At 39.4% G+C, this 24,762-nt stretch overlaps 1 protein-coding gene across 1 annotated transcript in view; it reads right to left on the minus strand.

Annotated features, from left to right (window-relative positions):
• Nucleotides 1-7,308: 7,308 nt before the first annotated feature.
• Nucleotides 7,309-24,762, minus strand: part of tdrd1 (tudor domain containing 1) — a 91,041-nt gene continuing 73,587 nt past the window's right edge. The window contains exons 18-21 of the mRNA XM_087999260.1: nt 21,228-21,395; nt 16,472-16,684; nt 15,566-15,609; nt 7,309-7,661 (exon numbers count right to left, since the gene is read on the minus strand). Coding sequence (XP_087855386.1) covers nt 7,581-7,661; nt 15,566-15,609; nt 16,472-16,684; nt 21,228-21,395 — 506 coding nt within the window. The 3' untranslated portion in view covers nt 7,309-7,580. The remainder of the gene's footprint in view (nt 7,662-15,565; nt 15,610-16,471; nt 16,685-21,227; nt 21,396-24,762) is intronic.

Below are 24,762 nucleotides of genomic sequence, written 5' to 3' on the forward strand. Positions count from 1 at the left end.
TGAACTATTTTATGTACTTATAACCTTGATTACACAAACCATCTGCATTTCAGTAAAAAGAATTTGCACTTCAAAGCATACTATCAAAGTATGTGTAGAAATACATTGTCCTTTTTACCTTACATGTTTTATTACTGCACACTACAAACTAAACGCACTGCAGCTAAAAACAATTAGAAAATGTCTTTTTTGCAACTGTCAAGAAACTGCAGGAAATGTCAAAATTGCAATTTTTTTTGCAAAACTGTATAGAACAGATTAGAACCTTTGTATGTGCTTATAGAATTATGAAAATATATTTGTGAAATAAAAATGTCTACACCTAGAGGATCATCAACTTGGTGAAAGATGGTCTTGGGTCTGCCCAAAACTTGCTGGTCTTCCAATGTAAAGAGTTGACCCTAATGGAGGGTGTCATTACCTCTGTACTTCTCCTGCACATCACTGTTAATGCATAAACATTCCTTCACACCATAACCAGAAACTAACAAGGGAAAGCACAGGACCCAAAAGTGTGCTAATGTAAACAAAACCTACAGATCCACAAGTTACAGCAATTTAGTTAGAATTTGCAAATCACTTGTACTGTATTTATCTCGCAGGACATTTTTCTGTATCCATTCCTTTAGACTCTCCAGGAAATACAATTGAACAAATCATCCAGCCCAGGCCATTTATTCTCATTCACATCTACTCATTACCTAGGCATTTTCACCTTAAACGCTTGCTTCCTCATCTCCAAAAAAAAGGGAGAATTTACAGACACCAGTTACCTCTGCCCTGTCATTGTCCCCTTGCTCACAAAAGAAACCTTCACCCCAAGGCTGCCCCAAGACCTAGCCATCTACCTACATATCTTTCTCTTTTCAATGCAGTGAAATTAGCATTAAATACCTTAAAGCTATTTCATTAAACTCCTAACCTTTGATCCCTTACTTCCCTTCAAGGTCCCCATTGCAAGCTGACATTGAAAATTAATCTTTCCCTACAGATATTTTCCTTGCATTCAACAACATGTCACCAAAAATAAAACCCAAACTCTTATGGACAAGGTCAGACCCCCCCTCAAAACATTTTAAGTACAAGTCCAGACCCCAACTTTGCTAATTGTTTTAAGCAGATGTTAAATGGATATCCCAGGAGAGATGCAACTGGTCAAACCACTTAGTTTTAAACAAAACAGAATTTATTCACATGATTACCAAATGAAACACAAACAAGAGAGAACGGGATACCACCTATCTGAAAACCCAACAGATTATCCCAACCTAATGATGCTGTTCCAAATACTTACAACAATGCCCATAAACGCTTGCTGCCTCATCTCCAAAATAAAAAGGGGGAACTTGGAACTACATGAAACATTGGTGTGGGGGGGGAAGAGACGGAGAGAGAGCAGAGTGAGAGATAGAGAGAGAGAGACGGGGGGGGGGGCAGAGAGACGGGGGGGGGGCAGAGAGACGGGGGGGGCAGAGAGACGGGGGGGGGCAGAGAGACGGGGGGGGGCAGAGAGACGGGGGGGGGCAGAGAGACGGGGGGGGGCAGAGAGACGGGGGGGGCAGAGAGACAGGGGGGGGCAGAGAGACGGGGGGGGCAGAGAGACGGGGGGGGGCAGAGAGACGGGGGGGGGCAGAGAGACGGGGGGGGGCAGAGAGACGGGGGGGGGCAGAGAGACGGGGGGGGCAGAGAGACAGGGGGGGGCAGAGAGACAGGGGGGGGGCAGAGAGACGGGGGGGGCAGAGAGACAGGGGGGGGGCAGAGAGACGGGGGGGGCAGAGAGACGGGGGGGGCAGAGAGACGGGGGGGGGCAGAGAGACGGGGGGGGGCAGAGAGACGGGGGGGGCAGAGAGACGGGGGGGGCAGAGAGACGGGGGGGCAGAGAGACGGGGGGGCAGAGAGACGGGGGGGCAGAGAGACGGGGGGGCAGAGAGACGGGGGGGCAGAGAGACGGGGGGGCAGAGAGACGGGGGGGGCAGAGAGACGGGGGGGCAGAGAGACGGGGGGGCAGAGAGACGGGGGGGCAGAGAGACGGGGGGGCAGAGAGACGGGGGGGCAGAGAGACGGGGGGGCAGAGAGACGGGGGGGCAGAGAGACGGGGGGGCAGAGAGACGGGGGGGGCAGAGAGACGGGGGGCAGAGAGACGGGGGGGGCAGAGAGACGGGGGGGCAGAGAGACGGGGGGGCAGAGAGACGGGGGGGCAGAGAGACGGGGGGGCAGAGAGACGGGGGGGCAGAGAGACGGGGGGGCAGAGAGACGGGGGGGCAGAGAGACGGGGGGGCAGAGAGACGGGGGGGCAGAGAGACGGGGGGGCAGAGAGACGGGGGGGCAGAGAGACGGGGGGGCAGAGAGACGGGGGGGCAGAGAGACGGGGGGGCAGAGAGACGGGGGGGCAGAGAGACGGGGGGGCAGAGAGACGGGGGGGCAGAGAGACGGGGGGGCAGAGAGACGGGGGGGCAGAGAGAGAGAGACGGGGTGAGGGGAAGAAAGGGGGTGAGAAAGGGAAGAGGGGAGGCGAGGGGATCGGGTGCGGGGGCAGAGGGGGCGTTGGGGGGAAAGTGGGTGTGAGGGACTGAGGGAGCAAGCGAGGAAGGGAGATGCCAGCATGTAACACCCTCTTCCTTGTAGCTATTTCCTGGACCAGCAGCCTCAAACTGACTGCTTCAAAAAACCCAAGACATGGCCACCTCCCCCTCACCCCCCATTCATTGTACAATTTAAAAAAAAAGATTTGTAAGCCTTAATCTGTTATCTATAATCAAACTGGCCAAAAACCCATCCAAGCCAAACTTTTTGGAATCGCTGCTTTTATGATCTCTCTGAAAAACAAAACCAAGGACAACATAACCTTGTTAAAGGAGCAGCATCATCACACTCTTAGCCTTCTATAATGTGCAAACCCATCACTTACCTCCTTTGCCTTTCTCAAAATGTCTTCTTCCAAAATTTCACATCCATTGATCCTACAACAGTTTATGCAAAACCCTATCAACTTTCTATCATTGCCATAAGACTAATTCATGAAATGTAATAAATGCCCCAAATCTAAAAGAATATTGAGAATGGGATCTTCAGGCCTTTCTTGTAAAAGATAATTTTGTTTCTCTTTGAATTCTACAAATTTTGGGTTGCAGAAAAGGTAAATTGTATGCTTGTGACCAGGATACTAAATGTCATCATCTGGACACAAAATATTCCAACATAGTAATCATAAGCTTCAAATGGCTTGGCCCATTGCATAAAATCAGCATACAGTTTTTTGAAATATCATGCAAAGTAGTTGCTGGTACGTTCTGTTTTTCACACAGATTCTTCTTAGGTACCTCAATATACGAATACAATTGCTATAGCTGTTTTATAGTTGCCAAAATTTTGTATTTGCTTATATGGTGCAGGTCCAAGACAGCATGAAGCACTCTTAGTAACACAGGAAAAAGTCATTCTCTCTCTCTCTGTAATTAAAAATTTAAGATTTTTACATTTAAAAAGCCCCATGCATAATAACACTGCATAATGCTTCTATGCAGTTACTCATCATGCAGTTCACAGCAACCCTTTCTTTGGTGCCAACAATAGGATTAAAAATTAAGCAGCTGCAAAGTTATTAGGCATTTTGGAAACTTACAGCAATGATTTCAAAATAATCACACCTTACATTAAATAACTCAATTTTTTTTGGTCAGGTGGGAGATGAGATGTAAAATGATGCAAGTGACAGAATTTACTCCAAAGCTTGAATTTGTTTTAATTTGTCATTCAAGCAAAAATACAAGTCACTGCCAGTTTCACCACACTGTTTTAATGTTGTAGAATAGTCTCTTTAAAAAACGTATTCAACAAGACAGACCTGCTTCCATTACAGGTAACATATTTTACATAACCACAAACATTCAAATGAAAGTGCAATGTACATAGGAACTCAAAACTAATGTCAAAAACTACAAGATAGATTCTGAAATTAAAATGTTCAGATCTGAAAATCAGGAATAACTAAAGGGTGGAGACAGAATTCACTCACTGAACAAAGATCAAACAAATTAGTTTCAAAGTCTTACCTCAAATATATTTGTATATGGTTTTAATAGTCAAGGTCAAGGGGACTTATTAAAACAATGGTTTCTGGTCAATTGTTGTATTGTGTTATATTACATCTTAAAAATCACACTAAGTCTAGACATGGTCCAGTGACAAAAGAGACCCCGAAGTTGCAATTTCAGGTGAAATATTGAAATTAGCCTGTTTCTTTTCATTTATGCAAAATAGCCCCACTCAGTAGTGGTTCAATGGAAAAAGGGAGATAGGATACAAATATCGTCTTTTTTGAGTCAATCATATTTAAATTCAATTTCGATATTTGCCCTTTGGTGGTAACTATAACCCAGTGCTACTAAGATTCTAAAGCACAAACCTGTTGAGTGAAATCAATTGTCATGAATAAGGAACACTGGCACTGTAATGAAATACTGACCTCTTAAGTATGCAGCATGGTAGTCTTTCATAATGTTCATACTTTAATGACTGTAAACCTATCTTCCTGTTTTTGATTAGGAAATTCACTTCTTTAATAGGTTCAAATGCCGAAGTCCCAAACTAAGTCTCTGGCTCTTCTGTGAGCACTCGTGTGAGTGAGAATGCCAATCTCGTTCCCGATTTATGATGTATTGGCCAAACTGGTTTTACACGGGATGCCTTAAAGCGAGCAAAGCAGACATTTATTCTTGTAGTCAGACCTTGGTTTAAACCATGATCAGAGGTGAGAGCCAGTAATTAATCCAATGCATCCCTTTTCTTTTCAAATGATCACCTCATTAATCACACCCAGCTACTTGAATAATGCTCATCTCTAATCTGCTCACATGTTCAAATTTGTTTGTTTACAACTGACAACAAACATCTTGGTGTTGAAGTGGAAATTTAAATGTTTGGTCACAAAGAATTTGGCATGATTTTTACACAATCTCTGAGTCACCTTTACATTTTCAAATATAAACACAATCTAAAAGCTTAAATCTTGAACATTTGGTGCAATACTGCTAAAATTGAAGATAACTATATGCAACCCAAGCATTAATTCTATTCATACCATGGTAATTTAAATTGAAAATAATCTCTTAAAACAAACAGGAATGGTTATCGATTACTGACTCTCTGACAATGAATAGCCCTGGACCTACTCTTAAGAATTACAATCAATTGCAATGCTGGGCACGCTTCTTTTCATTTTTAAGTCAGAAAAAAGTTATTCTGTTCAGACCATTTTACAGATTCACTCAGCTTGGCAAAGCGAAGCAGCTATTAAACTTCTCCTTTGGTCTAACAAAAGACCATTCCAAAGAAATACAATACAGATGGTTCTGGTCCTCAGTCAGTGATTTTAGTTATATAACAGTTACAACTATGACAATTCATGTTGCAGCCTCTAGTTTTTTTTTGGGAATGGAAATGTGATGGGAGGTGGGGAGAAAAGAATAAATTTTAATAAAGGCTCCTGATCCCCAATCTCCATTAGTCTGTTTAGGACTGTTAAAAAATGTAAACAATAGTGTGAAATTATTGAAATAGTATTCTTGAATGCCCATGTCCCAATAAAGATTGAACTCTCATCACTACAATTAAAAAGAAATTAATATGCCCTACATTACAACAGTGACTGCACTTCAAAAATACTTCACTTGCTATAAACCATTCTGGTATGTCTAGTGATTGTAAAGGATGCTGCACAAATGCAATTTTTAAAAAAAATTTCTGTGTGAGAGAATTTCCCATGTGCAAAATGGCTGCTGCAAATGCCTAGATAATGGTAATTACCTAGTAAAACTAGCTTCATGGCCAATGAGTTTTCTGGAAGCTATAAGAATATCAGAACTGATTATAATAATGAAAGTCTACCTTATTTTTGGATTTGAGAAGATGAAACTGCCCAGAAATCATGCTCCCAATTATTAAAGAGCGTTTTAATATACTGGAAATGCATTTATGGATCCCAAGTGATAATTGAAACAGTTTGGGACATCACTTGATTGGTGAAGCAAATTTCAGATACAAAGTCCACACATAATTAATGGAGTAGATAGCAGAAGGCACCTGAAAAATAGTGCTCAAGTTGGATTTTAAAAAACCCTCACTACTCTTCTTAACAAGACAACTTAACTGCAACTAAACAAGCTCTTTTTTAAATACACCCTTTTCAGCTTCTATACTGTAGCTTGTGAAAAGATTTGAGTGCACATCACAAGTAGATCAACTATACTTTTAATGGAAAATTCAAAAGCTAATATGGGACAGCCAAGAAAACGAACTAACTTATAGCAAACTATTCATGAGCATCTGACTGAGCATAAGACTGCTGAACATAAGACAGGCTTGTATTTTCAACTGAAGATGCCAAATACACTATGGAAAAATGTGCTTCAGAAATGTCAACTAACCTTAAAAGATCTTTCCGTTAATTAATGAGATTCATTTCATTAGTTTGCAATTGAGTGTTAGATTTCTATCAGAATTTGCTTTAACCTTGATTTTTCGCATTATTAATTTTAAGTAACAGTACACAGTATATAATAATGACACACATACAAGACATCTTTGGTTACTTTTAAATTGTCATTTGTTAGACCTCAGTAAATTTAGATAAGTACTCTCCTCTTTCCAAACAGAACGTATGAAATGAAAGATGTGTTAACTCAGACTCTCTCCACATATGCTACTTGAATTGCTGAGCCTCCGGCATTTTCTATTATTTCATAATTTAGTAATACTGGTTAAGATTAATATCCTACTTTTTATTAAGAACTGGGTGGTTTATTTTCTAGGAAACTAATGTTTATTCACCAATTTTTGATATGGTGTAATTTGTACCTTAAGCACTCAAATAATGGATGATATGTTTGTGGCAAATCTACTATCGGTTGAGCATCTTGGAAGGAATGGATTGATATTCCTTTGTACACGTTCCTACTCCTAGCTTGAATAATATTAAAGTTACATGCTAGTCATGATAACTCGAATTGTGACAGGGTTTCGCAAAGACAGGGGCCATTCTTTTGAGAATTTCAAATAAATTCATTTGTGTAGCTTATTGACATTCAGCTTTACATTTGGAACCAAAGTTGTTGCTCAGATGAAAATGCCAAAAGGAATTTAGTACATTTAATACCATATAAATCACTTTACCAAATATATTTGCACCATACTCAAATATAGAGCAATATTTAATGTGAAGCATAACAAAAGAATTGCCTACAATGAAACATCACTGACTTGAAATATAATTATTTCTCTCCACAGATGCTGCCTGACCTCAGTATTTCTAACATTTTTCTTTGTCTTTCAGAAGGCACAGTGCAGTCATAATTTGGCTAGTATTTCAGAACAATTGGATAACAACTATCCTTGTTGTTCAGTAACTGACTGAATGACCTTTAAAACTTTACATTTACAATATATAAATTACACGCAAAAAAACAAAATGTGAGTTGGTCATCTACTCAATTTCCTTTAAATCCCAGCAGTGAAAACAAGAAATTTATCAAAATACAGAAAGCAAAAACCCCACATTCTTGTACAAAAGTAAAATAGTACATTTATCCTTCAGCTTTGTTGTTACACACTTGTTCCACATTTTTGCTCATGAGTACTGCAAGCTGTTGCTTGATTTCTTCCACCTGCAATCAAAAGCAAAACTGTTGCTCCAGAATAAGAAAATACATTTTTTACATCACTTGATGCAAACAACAGGTGAAAACAATCAACAGCATTTGTTTTAAAAATCGTGACTTAGTGCAGACTGCCCCTTCATTTAATGAAATAAAACATACAAAAATAAAACAAAATTCTATCTTGAATCCATGGAAAAAGAAATCACCTTAGACACAAGTAACAATGATCCATTTCTATATGTGGACATCAAGTAAAATACTCAAGGAAAAAAGCTGAAAGAATGTATTTCATAAGGATTACAAGTGCAAAGCATGGTCATGCAATTCATTTACTGTATATTGTGGCATAGTGGTTAGCACCGCTACCTCACAGCGCTAGAGACCTGGGTTCAATTCCCATCTCAGACAACTGTCTGTGTGGAGTTTGCACATTCTCCCGGTGTCTGCGAGGGTTTCCTCCAAGTGCTCCGGTTTCCTCCCACAGTCCAAAAACGTGCAGGTGAATTGGCCACGCTAAATTGCCCGTAGTGTTAGGTGAATTGTAATTGGGTCTGGGTGGGTGTGCTTCGGCGGGTCGCTGTGGACTTGTTGGGCCATAGGGCTTGTTTCCACACTGTAAGCAATCTAATTTAATCTAATCTAAAATTGACCCAGTTGTGAAAAAATATAGACATCATGCCCAGTCAAGTGTTTCAGGTATGCAAAATCCAAATAAAGTTAAGAACGACGTTGTAACTAAGTTGAGAAAACCACAAAAGTAGTATTGACCGTCTAATGAGTATACAATCATTTCACACAAGGTCACTACAAAATGGAGGAGTTAGAAACAGACTGATTAAGAGGCAAGGTTTAGTGGTTATCAGGTACGCATAATAATACAGTTGGTGTCTAATCCGCTAAATATGAAATATTGCAGAGAATTAGTATTCTGGTATACCTCACTAAATGATAAGATCTCAACATAATGACTTGAGTTAGGAATTACTTGGAGTCTGAATGTTACTATTACACTTGCCACAGACGAAGAATCTGTTCCAAGGGACAGATTAACCCACCCAAAAACAAAGTAATTTAACAATGCTTGATTGGAACCCTGTTGGAAGGCAACACTGGAGCACAATTACCAGCTTGACCGTACCATTTCACATCCGCATCATAGAATCTTATCATGCCACTCTAAACTGAAAATTCAAGGTGCCAGCATTAAATTTTCTATGATTACTTCAAAGTACCCTTGAAGCAAATACTTTATCATGATGACAATGATTGTATTGATCTTTAAATATTGCTTGAATTAATAAATTAACACTTGGGCCTTTCATGGACTGACACAGGTTAAAAAAAGATCAAGAACACAAGACTTGAAATGGTCACAGGCATCACTTGACCAAATTTCATGAAGTTGATAAGTGGATTAAAGAAAAGCAAGTCTGAGCTGCAATCAACACTTCACCCATTGGGAATGAAACAAGTCAGCCCCTATGGGAAGGCTAAAAATGCCCCTGTGTCCCATTTGATTTGTACCATTATTAGGACCTTCATGTTGGAAATAGAGCCTCACTGTTGTGTAGGTTATTTTAGGAAATAATCTCAGGACCCTTGAAGTAGGTCAACAATTGTTTATTGCGATAAAGTTGAAGAGTCTATCCCAGAAAAGATTCTGAAGTCTCATACTAATTCAATGAGGATTCAGATATTTATACATTGTAAGTCTTGTAGATAATATGTTACTCAAATCATGTAATGGTCTGTTTTTGACAGTCACCTTGTTTCCCATACATCACCCAAGTGGCAGGACACCCATACCCCTTGTTTCATCACTCCCTATCTTCCCAGTTGGCATCTTATCTCCTCTCAAAATCCTGAGTTTCATTTCCAACCTTGACTAAACTCCATTGCTTGGATTTTCTTAGCATGGTACACGGCTATCCTCACATTCCATTTTCAAATAAATTCTCAGGGCTAGTACTAGTTCAGCCATGTTGCATTTTCACAGAAACTGTCTGTCGGCTCCATCAGCATGTGTGATTATGTGGTTTAACTATCTTTTCTTTCAACCTAACTAATTTCTTGACTCAAATAAATGAAAGTGAATCTTAAATGAGTTATATTGCATATGAAGCTAACCCAAACACACTAGTTCATTCTAATCACAGCTGGAACTTCAAAGATTTACCAGGTATCTCACCAAATTTTCCCCTAATATTGCCTAAAACAATTACATCAGAAATCAAAATTCTTTGAGCAGACTGGGAATATGAAAACAGCAACAATTTCAATGGGTATCTTTAGCAGAGGAGAAAATAGATTTTTGACTGTAATATTGAACACGGGCTGGGGAAGATGCTCACTCTGTTTCTCAAAAGAAACACCTGGTTACAGCACTGACTGGAAAGAAACTTCATAATGTAAACGATAATTGCCACGTTTGCTTCTGATGGTGCAACACCACAACTACCCAATTGTGACCTCAAGCTAAAACCTTACTCCTCTAGAACAACTTCATTTTGTACTGGATATTATCCACTTCTAAGTTAGCACAGCTGGGTGCAAGGCCTTGAATGACTGTACAATGCCACAAACTCAATCCTGCATATTTATTTTTCTTCTCAACATTAACAGGCAATCTAGGTTCTTTTCATTCAAGAAAACCTCAAGTTGTTCCTTAATGTTACAGCATAACAAAAAGGTCAACTAAATTACTAATTGCAGACAGGTATTATCTTGTGCGAAAAGAACATAAAATCTTTGCATCCAGGAAGGTTACAAAGAGGATAGCTGGATTACCCCTTCTCACCTAGTTTTGAAAGTAGACAACACATACGATCAAGAACTGAATATTATTGTTTCTGCCCTGCTTCAGAATTAGATTTTTGCTCATTACCTCATGTTATAACTTGTATGTTCCACGCCTAAATGCATTATTGTACAATCTGTATTGTACAAGCTTCCTCAATTGGACACATTTGTTCTCTCTAAACTATTATAAATGATTTATAAATGATTTGGTGAGCTTGGTAGGGGGTAGGTGACCCACTGTGCCCAAGTCTTGGGAGGAGCACTATAGACTCAGTCTTACTGGGTCGCCGCCATCTTGGATCCCCCACATTTGTTCTCTCTAAACAATTGTCTTTTTCTTTCATCTGCTGAGCTTAAAAATGAACAATTGCAAACGGAAGAGTCACAGAGCTGCACAGCATGGAAACAGACTCTTCTAACCAACCCCTCCATGCCGACCAGATATCCTAAATGATTGTAGTTCCATCTGCCAGCACTTGGCCCATATCCCTCTAAACCTTCCTATTCATATACCCACCCAGATGCCTCTTAAATGTTGTAATTGTACCAGCCTCCACCACTTCCTCTGGCAGCTCATTCCATATACGTACCACCCTCTGTGTGAAAAGGTTGCCCCTGTGGTCCCTTTTATATCTTTCCCCTCTCACCCTAAACCCATGCTCTCTAGTTTTGAACTCCCCCACCCCAGGGAAAAGACCTTGTCTATTTACCCTATCCATGCCCCTCATGATTTTATAAGCCTCAATAAGATCACCCCCTCAGCTTCCAACACTCCAGAAAAAATAACTACAGCTTATTCAACTTCTCCCTGTAGCTCAAACCCTCCAACCATGGCAAAGTCCTTGTAAATCTTCTCTGAACCCTTTCAAGTTTCACAACATCCTTCTGATAGCAGGGAGACCAGAATTGCATGCAATATTCAAAAAGTGGCCTATCTAATGTCCTGCACAGTTGCAATATCACCTCCCAACTCCTACAGTCAATGCACTGACCAATAAAGACAATCTTTACTGAACGCCTTCCTCATTATCCTGGTCGACCTGGAATTCCACTGTCAAGGAACTGTGAAACTGCAAATCTCTTTGTTCAGGAACACTTCCCAGGACCTTACCATTAAATGTATAAGTCCTACCCTAATTTACCTTTCCAAAATGCACCTCACATTTGTCTAAATTAGTCTCCATCTCTTGTCCACATTAGTGGCCCATCTAATCAAGGACCCACTGCTTGAGGTAACCTTTTTTAATGTCTGCTACATCTCCACTTTTGGTGTCATCTGTGACTTTACTAACCAATTCTCATCCAACTTCTGATCATCCCTTCTTTTATCACCAATGACTAATGCCCTAGTCAACCTTCCAAACCTCCAACTTATCCTTGCACTTGAGCACACATGTAATAAATCCTTGTGAAAGGTGTCATGCTGAATGACGAAAGCATATTTACTGTGACTTCCAAATTTAAGCAACTGAACATATCTGGGAACAATAGACCAGTCAACTGAAATTTGGTCATTCAAAAGATGCGATTCCTTACTAAAGGGGAAAAATGGAACAGCATTTAGAAATGCGAAACATGATAATGAACAGTCAGTGTGAATTTCAAATGAGAAAAATCATGGATAACCAACTTTGCTGTTCTGTTTTGAAAGTAGGTAACAGAGTAGACAATGGTAATACAATAATCCCTAATTATGGACTGTAAAACCTTATCAATGATTGGGGTCAGGCTAACCAGCTTATAATTTCCCATAGAGTCATCTTCGACCTTCTTCCTTTCTTCATCAGGAGTGTTAATTAGCCATTTTTCAGTCCATGGGTCCCTGGACTGCAGGGATTGCTGAAAGATCATTGCAAATTCCTCCATAATCTCCTCAGCCTTCACATCTCTGGGGTGTACTCTACCTGATCTTAGTGATTTATCCACCTTCAGACCTTTCAGCTTCACAAGCACCCAGTCATTAGTAATGGCAATTAGACTCACCTCTGCACTCTGACTCTCGTGAAGTTTTGCGATGCTACTGGTGTCTTCCACCATGAAGACTAATGCAGTCTCCAAATGTGCTTCAAGACCTAGTGTCATTCTCCCACCTTATTCTCATAATGCTGTTCATTACTTGTGTTAAATTTTATTGTGGTGTTATTCCACAAGGATCTGAGGAATTTTAATTTTCCAAAATTCCCTAGATTCAGACAAGCTCCATTAGGCAGAAAACAGGTAAGTAACTCCTTTAATCAAAAACCTAGTGAGACAGAGAGCAGGAAATTACCGGCTAGTTAATGTTACATCTCTATCAGAGAAGGCACTTAGAAACGCTCAAGGTAAATCAGCAAAGTCAACATGGCTTTGTGAAAGAGAAATCATGTTTAAACAATTTATTGGTGGTCTTTAAAAAAATAACATGTAGCATAGATTAAAAGGAATGAAGGCCTCAACATTTTACAGTTCATTGCCATATTCAGTGGTAACACAAAGATTAGCAGAAAAGCAAGTTGTGAAGAGCACATAAGGATGCTACAAAAAATATATAGTTAGATTAAGTGAGTAGGCAAAGATGTGGCAATGTAATACAGTATAGGAAAATGGAACTGGCCTTTTTTTTTAAAAAGAAAAAAAAAATCCAGATACTGAGAAACCGCAGAGGCACGAGATGCAGAGAGATTTTTGTCTTAGTGAATGAATCATCAAAGATTCATATACAGCTACCAGCAATTAGGAAAGCTAACTGGATATTTTTCTTTGTGTGGGGAACCAAATCCAAAAACTGTGAGGTTATGCTTCAATTTTTCAAGGCATTCATAAGCTTACTTCTGGAATACCGTCCCCTTATTTAAGCAACAATGTACATGCATTGGAAGCAGTTAAGAAAAGGTTTACTAGACTACTACCTGGAATGTGCAGTTCTTCTTCTAAGTAAAAGTTGGACAGGTGGGGCGAGAATATGCGAGAGTTTCAAACGGGTGGCAACCTGCTTAAACATAAAAAGTTCCCAAGGGGTTTTAACAGGGTGGATGCAGAGAGGATATTTCCTCATGTCAGAGAATCCAGAAAGGAGTCACTTTTCAAAAATCAGAAGTTACCCATCTAAGGTCAAAGGAAGGAGAATATCTTTTCCTCACAGAGGGTTACATGTCTTTGGAATGCTCTCTCTGAAGGTGGTGGAAGTAGAGTCTGGGAATCTTTTTAAGATACAGGTAAATATTTTTGATGGGGAAGTGGGGGTGAAAGGGAGGCAGGAGCAATCAGATTAACCAGGATGAGTGGTGGAGAATGGATAGTCCAATTCAATTTGTAGCCAATGATAACCCACAGGATGTTGACAGTGGCTGCAAATGTGTTGGGGAAATGTTTATATTTGTTGTGGCACAAATGTTACTTGCTACTTCTTAGCCTAAATCTGAAGGCTGTCTCGGTCGTATTGTATATGAACATGGACTGCTTCAGTACCTACGGAGTTGCAAATGATACTGAATACTGTGAAATCAGTAAACAACCATTTCTGACCTTACAATGAAGCAACTGGTACGGTTTCTTGAAGAATTCCTGCAATGCTGTGGGATGGAGATGGCTGACCTCTAACAGTCACAACCATCATTCTTTATGCTAAGGATGACTCCAACTAATGAAAGATTCTCCAGTAGTGACTTCAGTTTTACGAGGGATCCTTGATGCCACACTAACAAGGGCACTCTCACAGAGTTCGCTTTAACAATCTGGATTTTGAAATGAAACAAAATATTTCTGAACTTACAAACTGACACCAAATTTTAGGGATGGGTAATCAATACTGAGGAGATTGGACAAATAAAATCCACAGATAAATGTGAAGTATTCAGAGTGATAAGAAAATTGGGGATTATTTATTACTCAGAAAATGCAAACTCAGGTAGGGTAGAGGTAGAAAGGAATCTCAGTACATTATACACCAATCACAAATACATGTGCCATCATTTAGCAATGATAGTAAGAAAGCAAACATAAGACAGGGGGTAGAGGGGTAGCATTGAAAGGTGGGGAAATTATGCGAAATCTGTGTCAAATCTTGGTTAGCCATGCCTAAAGTACTGTTTGTAGATGTGATCACCATGATATAAAAAGAATATCAAGGCACTGTAGAGAATGCAAAGAACATTTACAAGATAGATATCAGAAATGTCAGGAATAATTTATAGGCGAAGTTTCTTCTCTTGGAACAAAATATCTAACAGTTGTTGTTAAGAAAAAGAAAAGATTTTCTAATAGATACAGACAGAATCTTATGGAAGAGAGCATTTTTGGAAGCCAGCAAAACAAGTTAGTCAGCAAGAAACCCAATAGGCAATTCAGAAGAAGTTTCTTTAACAAGTACTGAGAATGGGGAACTTACTATCACAGGAGTGGTTGAAGTGAATTGTATAAATGCATTTAACGAGAAGTCAAGCAAGCATTGGGACACAAAAGTATAGAGGTTTACAACAGATTTAGAAGAAAGATAGGAGGAGACTAAATGGAAAAACAGCAGCCTGGCTGATTGGGCCAAATGGCCTACCGCTGTGCCTTCCCTCAGCTTGTAACAAAAGGTCAAAATAAAAGAAGCCCTCTCCATCCACAATTTTACCTTGGATGGCCATCAGCAATTTAATGTGGACAACATTTGGTTCACCAGTAGTGATCATTTTTGCCTCAATGTCAACTGCTCTAATTAAAAGTGGAAACAATGTACATTAATCTGAAGATCTGTGTGATCTATTCTCATACTGACGCAGTTCTGCTTCTGACTCTTAGCTGAACAAACAGCACAATGTCTATCCCAATTTCCACCAATAACACAATCACTAAAGGCCAAACTACTCCTTCATCTTTGAACACTTTCTTCTAGATTTTATGGCGCCCAACTTCCAATTAGACTTGCACAAAATTGAAAAGTTCAAAACATAGGTGTGGGTTTGAATCATGTCCATATTGCACAATAACTGATACAGCAGAGTATTACTGCATAGCTATAGTAGTCGATGAATTCAGATTGCAAATTACTATATAACACAAGACATTTACTCTTGAAACAGCTTGAACAGAATCAAAATTGAGTTATAAATATATCAAACAAACATTTGAATAGAATAAAAACTCACAGCTTTTTGAAGATCTTTGCAACAACAGCTTTTGTGATCTTGAGCTGCAACAAAGAAATCAAAAATATCCAGCTGAAGATATTTCTCTTAGTAAAGTTAGGGTTTTAATCCAATAGTAAAAGAAGAGAGTTTAATGCTGATTGTTGTCTTCTATCTATTTTACTATTGGTCGCGATCTCATACTCTAATCGCGCATGCACAAATTAGTTTCCCCCCCAACTCCCCACCTTTTAAATACATGGGAGACACATCATAATTTCAGGATATGTTTCAGAAGAAAACTCGACTTCTTGTGAGAAACTATGTACCATGAAATGTATTACTGCGATAAGATGAGGGGATGCTTGAAGATAAAGTTCTAAGTGGTGTAATTAGATTATTGGGTCAATCAGAAGTTAATTTCTTCAGGGCTATGCTAAAAGTTTGAATAAGTAGAGGATTATGAGAATGCAATGCAATCGCAAATATGAATACACTTTGGACAAATTATTTCAGGCTGCTGGACTTCTATAGGAGCAAATCAAGTAGATAAGATTTGAATTACAGGCAAAAAATAAAAGTCACAAATCTAGGTAGCTGCTGTTATGTAAAATATACAGAATTCCACTTAAGTCTGGGGCAATAAATTATTCAGATGCAAAAATAAAAACAATAATTGGATTCGGTTAGTCTCCTACTGTAACTCATCTCACACTTACCTATTTATTAAATAACAATTAATTATTTTCACCAAAGTTCAAGTTTGACATTACTACTGAGCTTAGGAGCTCACTTTGAACTGGTGCACTACTTATTTCAAACTACAGCACACTGGAGTTGAATTAAACTATAAGTGAAACAATCAGTTGCAAACATGAAATTTATGTACAAAAACTGATAGTTGAGTTCTCAAGTGCAAATAATTACCTTTTTTACCTTGATCTCTGTATTTAGCCAGACCTTCCAATACCAATTGATCAGATATTTTAATCGCAGCACCTTCAAGATGTCCTATCAAATCTACAGTGTAGACACTTCCATCAAACGCTCTTATTGTTGCCAAAACATTTTTATCAAGTAAGAGACTTTTGAGTAAATTGCTAGCTGCAGGAGTCCATGCATCAAGTTTTAGTTCAACATCTAAATATATTAAAAACAACATTTAATTAAATGTGCAAAATAGATGTGACAAAATGGAAATAAGTATCTCATATTTAGTTAATGTGTCAGGGTTGCTAATCATCTTCCACCCGGAATCTATAGCAAGTAATTTCTTTCTAAGTCAAGAGGTTGGTGAAAGAAAAGGATTGGGTGCAAATGTAATGGAAAATTATAAAGTGATTTATTTGGGTAAGAACATCCAGGAGATACAATACAAAGAGCACATAATTCTAAAATGGTTGGGTTAAAAAAAAGAGTAATTACTGAAACATAAGGAATCCTAGATGTTGTAAATGGTGGTATAGAGTGCAAAAGCAAAGAAATTATAAAATGGTAGAAGACACTGCTTTGGCCTTAGCTGCAGTGTGCAGTTGCAGGCACCACATATATATAGCAAGGTTGTGACTGCATTGGAGAAGGTGCAGAAAATATTCTCGAAAACAAAATTCTGCAGGGAATTTACTCAATTTATTCAGGAAGCAATTACTGGGTTGATTGGCAAAGCTGCAACTGTTGTCTTACAACAGGAAAGTTTCAAACGGTTATCGAAAATCATTCTGGGACCTGAACAGTGCAGATAAGGAAAAAATGGTCTCACCAGTGGAAGGATGAAGACCATAAGATTTAAGGTGACTGGCAAAAACATGCATTATGATTAGGATATACAGAATTTGGTGTAGGCAAATTCAATTTTGTCTTTCGTCATTATCTGAAAAAACTGCAGGGGAATGGAATGGATTAGGTTTCTCTTTGAGAATGCATGAACAAAGACTGCCAAACAGCTGCCTCCTCTACTGCAACCATTCTGTGAAAAGTAATTTATACTGCATGGAGAAGAGGAGGAGAGAAAACTGGAGGGGCTGACTACTTATCTTTAGATCCACTCCACTCCACTGACACTGATGTTACTAAACTCAGCATTCATTCTCCATTGCTGATGCATTGCAGCTCGACTACATACTACACACAGATCAGGTTACAGCAATTCACAAAAAATCTCTTGACAGGAAAACAGTCTCCATCAAGTGGAAAAATAATAATATAGTCTTAGATACACATTTCCTTTGAATTTCTGTTCTAAGTTGGCTCCACTCTGGCAGGTTCAGTGGAAGCATTCAAGAGAGTGTTGGACGATTATTTGGATAAAAATAATGTGCAAGGGTATGGGGAAAAGCAATGAATTGGTACTAGGTAATGATGCACAGGTAATGGTGCAGGCACAGGTAATGGTGCAGGCACAGTGGGCCAAATGACCTCCTCCTGCACTGTAACATTTATGAAACTTCACAGAATTGTTACACAATGTTCTAACTTCATACTGATGCCTTTTTAGCACTGCTGAGTAAAAACTTGGAATTTCTTACCCAATAACATTGTGGGAAACCGCAACTACAAAGGCCATACTATCACATCACTAGCTTCTGAAGGAAACCAGGAATGGGCAATAAATATCGCTTTACTGGTCATTCTGCTATTATGGCATTTCATCAGCACGAATTGACTATAACGCAATTGATGAACTGTGGACACTGTTTGAATAACATGATCTTTCTACTTAACAGGTATAGCGACTTTCTATTAGCAAGCGTCTACAGCGCGATTTTCTATAGCAGTTTTCCATAGCACAGTGCTCTATAGCGCGAGGTTGCAGAGGAACACAACTGTCTCGTTATAGCATAACAATCTGTACTATTGTTGCCTTCATCCCAAGAATGGATAGAAATAGTGAGTACATTCTACTTTATATCACCTATTAAACATGATATTTTTCAGACTGCTTTTTAATCTACACTTGATATACAAAAGCCTTCATGCAACTACTCAGTTTTTTTGTAAAAGAGCACAGTACATGCCTCAGAAATAGCAATGGGATTCTTAAAATCAGATGGTAATCAGATTAAGACTAAAATTTAGACCAAAAAGGTAGTTATTATTTTCAGTAGTCATATTTTAAAATGAGGGTAGTGCAGTAATTGTAACTAGGGCCAGGTGGATCTCATTGACAATGAGATCCTCGAGTAGAGTTGTTGGGATTTAGGGTGGCACGGTGGCTCAGTGATTAGCACTGCTGCCTCACAGCACCAGGGACCCAGGTTCAATTCCAGCCTCAGGTAACTGTCTGTGTGGAGTTTGCACATTCTCCAGGTGCTCTGGTTTCCTTCCACAGTCCAAAGATGTGCAGGTTAGGTGAGTTGGTCATGCTAAATTGCCCAGAGTTACGTGCATGAGTCACGGGGTCTGGGTGGGTTGCTCTTCGGAGGGTTGGTGTGGACTGGTTGGGCCAAAGGACCTGTTTCCACACTGTCGGGAACCTAATCTAAAAGACCTGGGACAACCAGGGAGCCTGGCTGACAGACAAACAGGAGAATCAGAGTGTATCTTCATTCTAGGCATGGGCTCTGAGCAGGCAGGTCACGGCCTACATACTATGCACATGTAAATAAAGGTTGACTTGGTGACAAGATACTAACCCCCATTGCAGTTATTTCAGGCAGGCCTAGTGATATTATCACAAGATTAATAATCCAAAGACCCAGGTATTATTCTGAGGACCAGCGCTCAAATCCCACCATGGCAGATGGAAATTGAATTCAGTTTTTAAAAATACATAGACTAATGATGACCATAAAACCACTGCTGATTGTGAGAAAAACCCACTTTTAGAGAAGGAACCTGTCACCCTTACCTGATTGGGCTTACATGAGACATCAGACCCACAGCCATGTGGTTGACTCAACTGCTCTCTGGGCAGTTAGGGATGGGCAATAATATTCTGGCCTAGCCAGCACCACCTACATACCATGAATGAACTTTAAAAATAAGCAACCTGAAAAGAAAATTCATTTTGCATTCAACAGCTAATTAACATTATTCCACTAAAGAAACCAAAATGCTTTACTTGAATATTATACTAGCTCATCCTTGATTTTTAGTCAGAGGCTGCAGTAACAAGTTTAAACTGTACCAAAGAGCAAGATGACACAGAAATTTATCAGTTTAGCAAGGGAAATCGAATGGGTATCTTGTGAAGCAAAAGGCACACTATACATCGAACATTTGTCCAACATCCCAACTAGTCCAAAGTCCTTCCTCATTCCTTCACACAAAGTGAAACACACCAAAGTTCAGAGTATGATTAATTATAATTATAAATGTATAGAACCCAGTACATCATCTGACTAACATTAAACAGAATAGCACTAATCTGACTGGCTTCAGTCTTAGTTTTTCCAACACATTTGAGGAGCTTTGGCCTACTGGCCTATGATAAAGCTGATAATTCTGGCTTGGTGTATGCCTGGAAATTTAGTTATTTAACAGATGACATTTAATCACCTGACAATGATCATGTGATTCTTAATGCTGACATTCAATCACATAGGGGCGGCATTGTTGCTCAGTGGTTAGCACTGCTGCCTCTCAGCACCAAGGTCCTCGGTTCGATTGTTGGGCCGAAGGACTGTTTCCACACTGTCGGGAATCTAAACTAATTATAACAGATGAAAATGCCTTTGCATTTACCCTAGTTAGCCTTAAGACCAAAAATGTTTTCCTTATATTCGAGAGTTGCTACATATAAATTGAAGAGACAAAGATTTAAAGATAAGCCATATTTAACTACCTACTGTAATGTTTCTGTAGTAACGAGTGCAGAAAGAGTCATCAACAGAAGGAGGGTACGTTCAATGTTGTTACGATTTTGTTTTGTTATGTCTATTAGAAGACAACTGTCCTAGCTTTCAAACTTCATACTTGCTCAAAATGAAAACCAAGGCCATCACTGGAGACAATAGTTTTATTAGTACACAGCTCTAGGAATGAACGAGAAAATCAACAGAGAGAAGAAACAACAAAGTTCCTTAGAGAATAACGTGACAGGGACAGAAAATCTATCGGCAATTAACTACACTTGTCCAATGATGTTTCAGACCAGTAAATACGTAAAGTCAACATATGGTTGCTCTCTCACTAGAAGGATGATGGTTTAATCTGAGGTTACCACTCCTCAGGCGAGGGGCGACATTGAGAAAGTGAGACCGTAGCTGGTGTAAGAAGTGAACTTGCACTGTTGGTGTTACTCTGCATTACAAACCAGCTGTCCAGCCAACTGAGTTAATCAACCCTCTTAGACCAATAAACAAACTTGCTGGCTGCATGAATTCCATATTCATTTGCATAATGTACACACATCTATTGGGATCTTGAGTGTTTTGCTGCAAGTTAGTAACATAAGAAGCAGAATGTGTAATTTACCTATACTTGTAAAAGTATAGGTAAGGTGTTTTCTACAAAATGATTTCATGTTGTTGAAACAGGATGGCCGCACATTGCGAGGATAGTCAACAAATGGACAACACTAAATGTTACTTTGTTTAATTGCTCGCAGCATGCATGGAATTTGCACTCACACAGAGTTATACAGTACTCTTGATATAAAAGTGACAAAATAATCAGAAGTAGTTGCTCATTTAGTTATCAAACAGCAAATATAAACTCTTTGGTAACAATACACAAAATATACCTGAAAGTGCAAATTTTGCAACTTGAAATGGAGGAGCCAAAAGTTCTGGTCGAATGCACTTAATCCTTTCAAGTGGAACAGTTTCTACAATTCCATAATCTGCACAAATTACTTTTACTGAAGGGTCAGAGTAATTCAATACAATTGTACGATGCCAGCTGTTATCACCTAAAATAAAAAGTACATGTTTCAGGATTCCTGAACACAGGGCAGGTATTAATTAATCTGGCACATTAACTATCAAAACATTTTTTGTAATTTTCAAAAGAAATAATAATTCTTAAAGTGGACCTCTTAATCTTTCAAAATGAATTAATAACAAAAGAGCCTAAGTGTTGATATTGCATTTTGCTTAAACTGTAACCTGGATACTTTTGATGCTGAGAGAGATCATTACTGAAGCACACTCTCTCAAATTATCACAAACTGCCTATTCTGACAGTTAATGACATACGTCATTCAGAAATAAACACTGCACTCCAGACACAGCAGGAACAGAAAATAATGTTGGAATCACTGGAAATATTTTCCACGGCATGCAGAATTGTTGAACAATAGCACCTGGAACAAGGAAGCACAAATACAACAGCTAAATTCACAGACTGTACAAAGCGAATGAAAGCAACCGATTCTGAAATTGAACAGGATAATCTACAGGAGGCTTTAAATATACTTGAGCAACAGACGTATACAAGATGGCGGATAAAATTCAACATAGATAAACAACAACTGATTCACAAAAAACTTCATGCATGAAATATTTGTGATATGGAGAGAAAGTAATGTACAGGTACTTGTCGGATTGCACATACGTTCTGTTCTCAAGTCCATTCACAAGTCAATTTGTAACAAGTTGATGCATGATCTAAAACAATATAAAGAAGCGGTTTGTAAATATACAAAATATTCATGTTGGACATTCAAAATTACATATGTATCAGATAGTGTTCATAAGGACAAGGGTTCATAAGTCAGATGTTTATAAATCGGGATCCTTTTAAAGGCAAGATACAAAACCTGGTGGTCCTGAATGATGATCAATTAAAGCTATTCCAGCAACACTGTGCCAGACAGCAAATCAGATGTAGGGATAAATTCAAAATATTGAGCTGAAATAGTGAAGTTATCAGGTTATTTTATAGAATACTCGAGTAATTATGCTTGGAATATGGTACACAATTCTGATCAAAAAATATTGCAGCTAATAAAATGATAAAGGAGGGAATAACCAGAGTGACCGAGGAAGTGGACAGACTATTATAAGCAGCAACTGTGTAAATTGGGCATTTCAGTGAAAAAGCAAAGTTGAGAGGTGATGTGTTTCCAAAACAAATAACGACACAGGTATGTTGTTTTGGAAAATGTTGGGGGTGATGGATTCTCAGGGGACGTAGCATGAGCAGCCAAGTTTCTGGTATTGAGACTGGCTCTAATGCATCATCGGGTATGTCGGGTTCCAAGAGATCAATTGTGTTAGGGGATTCTGTAGTCAGAGGTACAGGCAGACATTTCTGTGGCCAGCAGCATAAAAGCAGAATGGTGTGTTGCTTCCCTGGTGCCAGGATCAAGGATGTCTCAAAGAGGGTGCAGAATGTTCTCACAGGGGAGAAGGGCCAGTAAGAGGTCATTGTCCATATCGGAACCAACGACATAGGAAGGGAAAGGGTGGAGATTCTGAAGGGAGATTACAGGGAGTTAGGCAGAAACTTAAAAAGGAGGTCCTCAAGGGTAGTAATATCTGGATTACTCCCACTGCTATGAGCTAGTGAGGACAGAAATAGGAGAATAAAGCAGCTGAGGAGCTGGTGTATGGGAGAAGGATTCACATTTTTGGATCATTAGAATCTCTTTTGGGGTAGAAGTGACCTGTACAAGAAGGACGGATTGCACCTAAATTGGAAGGGGACTAATATACTGGCAGGGAAACTTGCTAGAACTGCTTGGGAGGATTTAAATTAGTAAGGTGAGGTGGGGGGGGGGACCCAGGGAGATAGTGAGGAAAAAGATAAATCGGACACTGGTACAGTTGAGAACAGAAGTGAGCTGAAAATGTGTTGCTGGAAAAGTGCAGCAGGTCAGGCAGCATCCAAGGAACAGGAGAATCGACGTTTTGGGCATAAGCCCTTCTTCAGGAACAGAAGTGAGTCAAACAAACAAACAAACAAAAAAAACAAACAGTCAGGGCAGGCAGGGACAAGGTAGGAATAATAAGTTTGACTGCATTTATTTCAATGCAAGGGGCCTAACAAGGAAGGCAGATGAACTCAGGGCATGGTTGGGAACATGGGACTGGGATATCATAGCAATTACGGAAACATGGCTCAGGGATGGGCAGGACTGGCAGCTTAATGTTCCAGGATACAAATGCTACAGAAAGGGAGGCAAGAGAGGAGGGAGAGTGGCATTTTTGATAAGGGATAGCATTACAGCTGTGCTGAGGGAGGATATTCCTGGAAATACATCCAGGGATGTTATTTGGGTGGAACTGAGAAATAAGAAAGGGATGATCACCTTATTGGGATTGTATTATAGACCCCCGAATAGTCAGAGGGAAATTGAGAAACAAACTTGTAAGGAGATCGCAGCTATCTGTAAGAATAATAGGGTGGTTATAGTAGGGGATTTTAACTTTCCAAACATAGACTGGGACTGCCATAGTGTGAAGGGTTTAGATGAAGACAAATTTATTAAGTGCGTACAAGACAATTTTCTGATTCTGTATGTGAATGTACATACTAGAGAAGGTGCAAAATTTGATCTACTCTTGGGAAATAAGGCAGGGCAGGTGACTGAGGCATCAGTGGGGGAGCTCTTTGGGGCCAGCGACCATAATTCTATTAGATTTAAAATAGTGATGGAAAAGAATAGACCGGATCTAAAAGTTGAAGTTCTAAACTGGAGAAAGGCCAATTTTGACGGTATTCGGCAAGAAACTTCGAAAGCTGACTGGGGCAGATGTTTGCAGGAAAAGGGACGGCTGGAAAATGGAAAGCCTTCAGAAATGAGATAACGAGAATCCAGAGAAAGTATATTCCTGTTAAGGTGAAAGGAAAGGCTAGTAGGTATAGGGAATGCTGGATGACTAAAGAAATTGAGGGTTTAGTTAAGAAAATGAAGGAAGCATATGTCAGGTATAGACAGTATCGATTAAGTGAATCCTTAGAAAAGTATAAAGGCAGTAGGAGTATACTTAAGAGGGAATCAGGAAGGCAAAAGGGGACATGAAATAGCTTTGACAAATAGAATTAAGGAGAATCCAAAGACTTCTTACAAATACATTAAGGACAAAAGGGTAATGAGGGAGAGAATAGAGCCCCTCAAAGAGCAGCAAGGCGGCCTTTGTGTGGAACCGCAGAAAATGGGGGGGGGGGGGAGTATTTGGCATCAATCTTTACTATGGAAAAGAATATGGAAGATATAGACTGTTGGGAAATAGATGGTGACATCTTGCAAAATGTCCATATTACAGAGTAGGAAGTGCTGGATGTCTTGAAACAGGTAAAGGTGGATAAATCCCCAGCACATGATTAGATGT

This window comes from Chiloscyllium plagiosum, unplaced genomic scaffold, assembly GCF_037043375.1.
Source record: "Chiloscyllium plagiosum isolate Xiang-an unplaced genomic scaffold, Cpla_swu_hap1 HiC_scaffold_22, whole genome shotgun sequence".
Classification (NCBI taxonomy): domain Eukaryota; kingdom Metazoa; phylum Chordata; class Chondrichthyes; order Orectolobiformes; family Hemiscylliidae; genus Chiloscyllium; species Chiloscyllium plagiosum.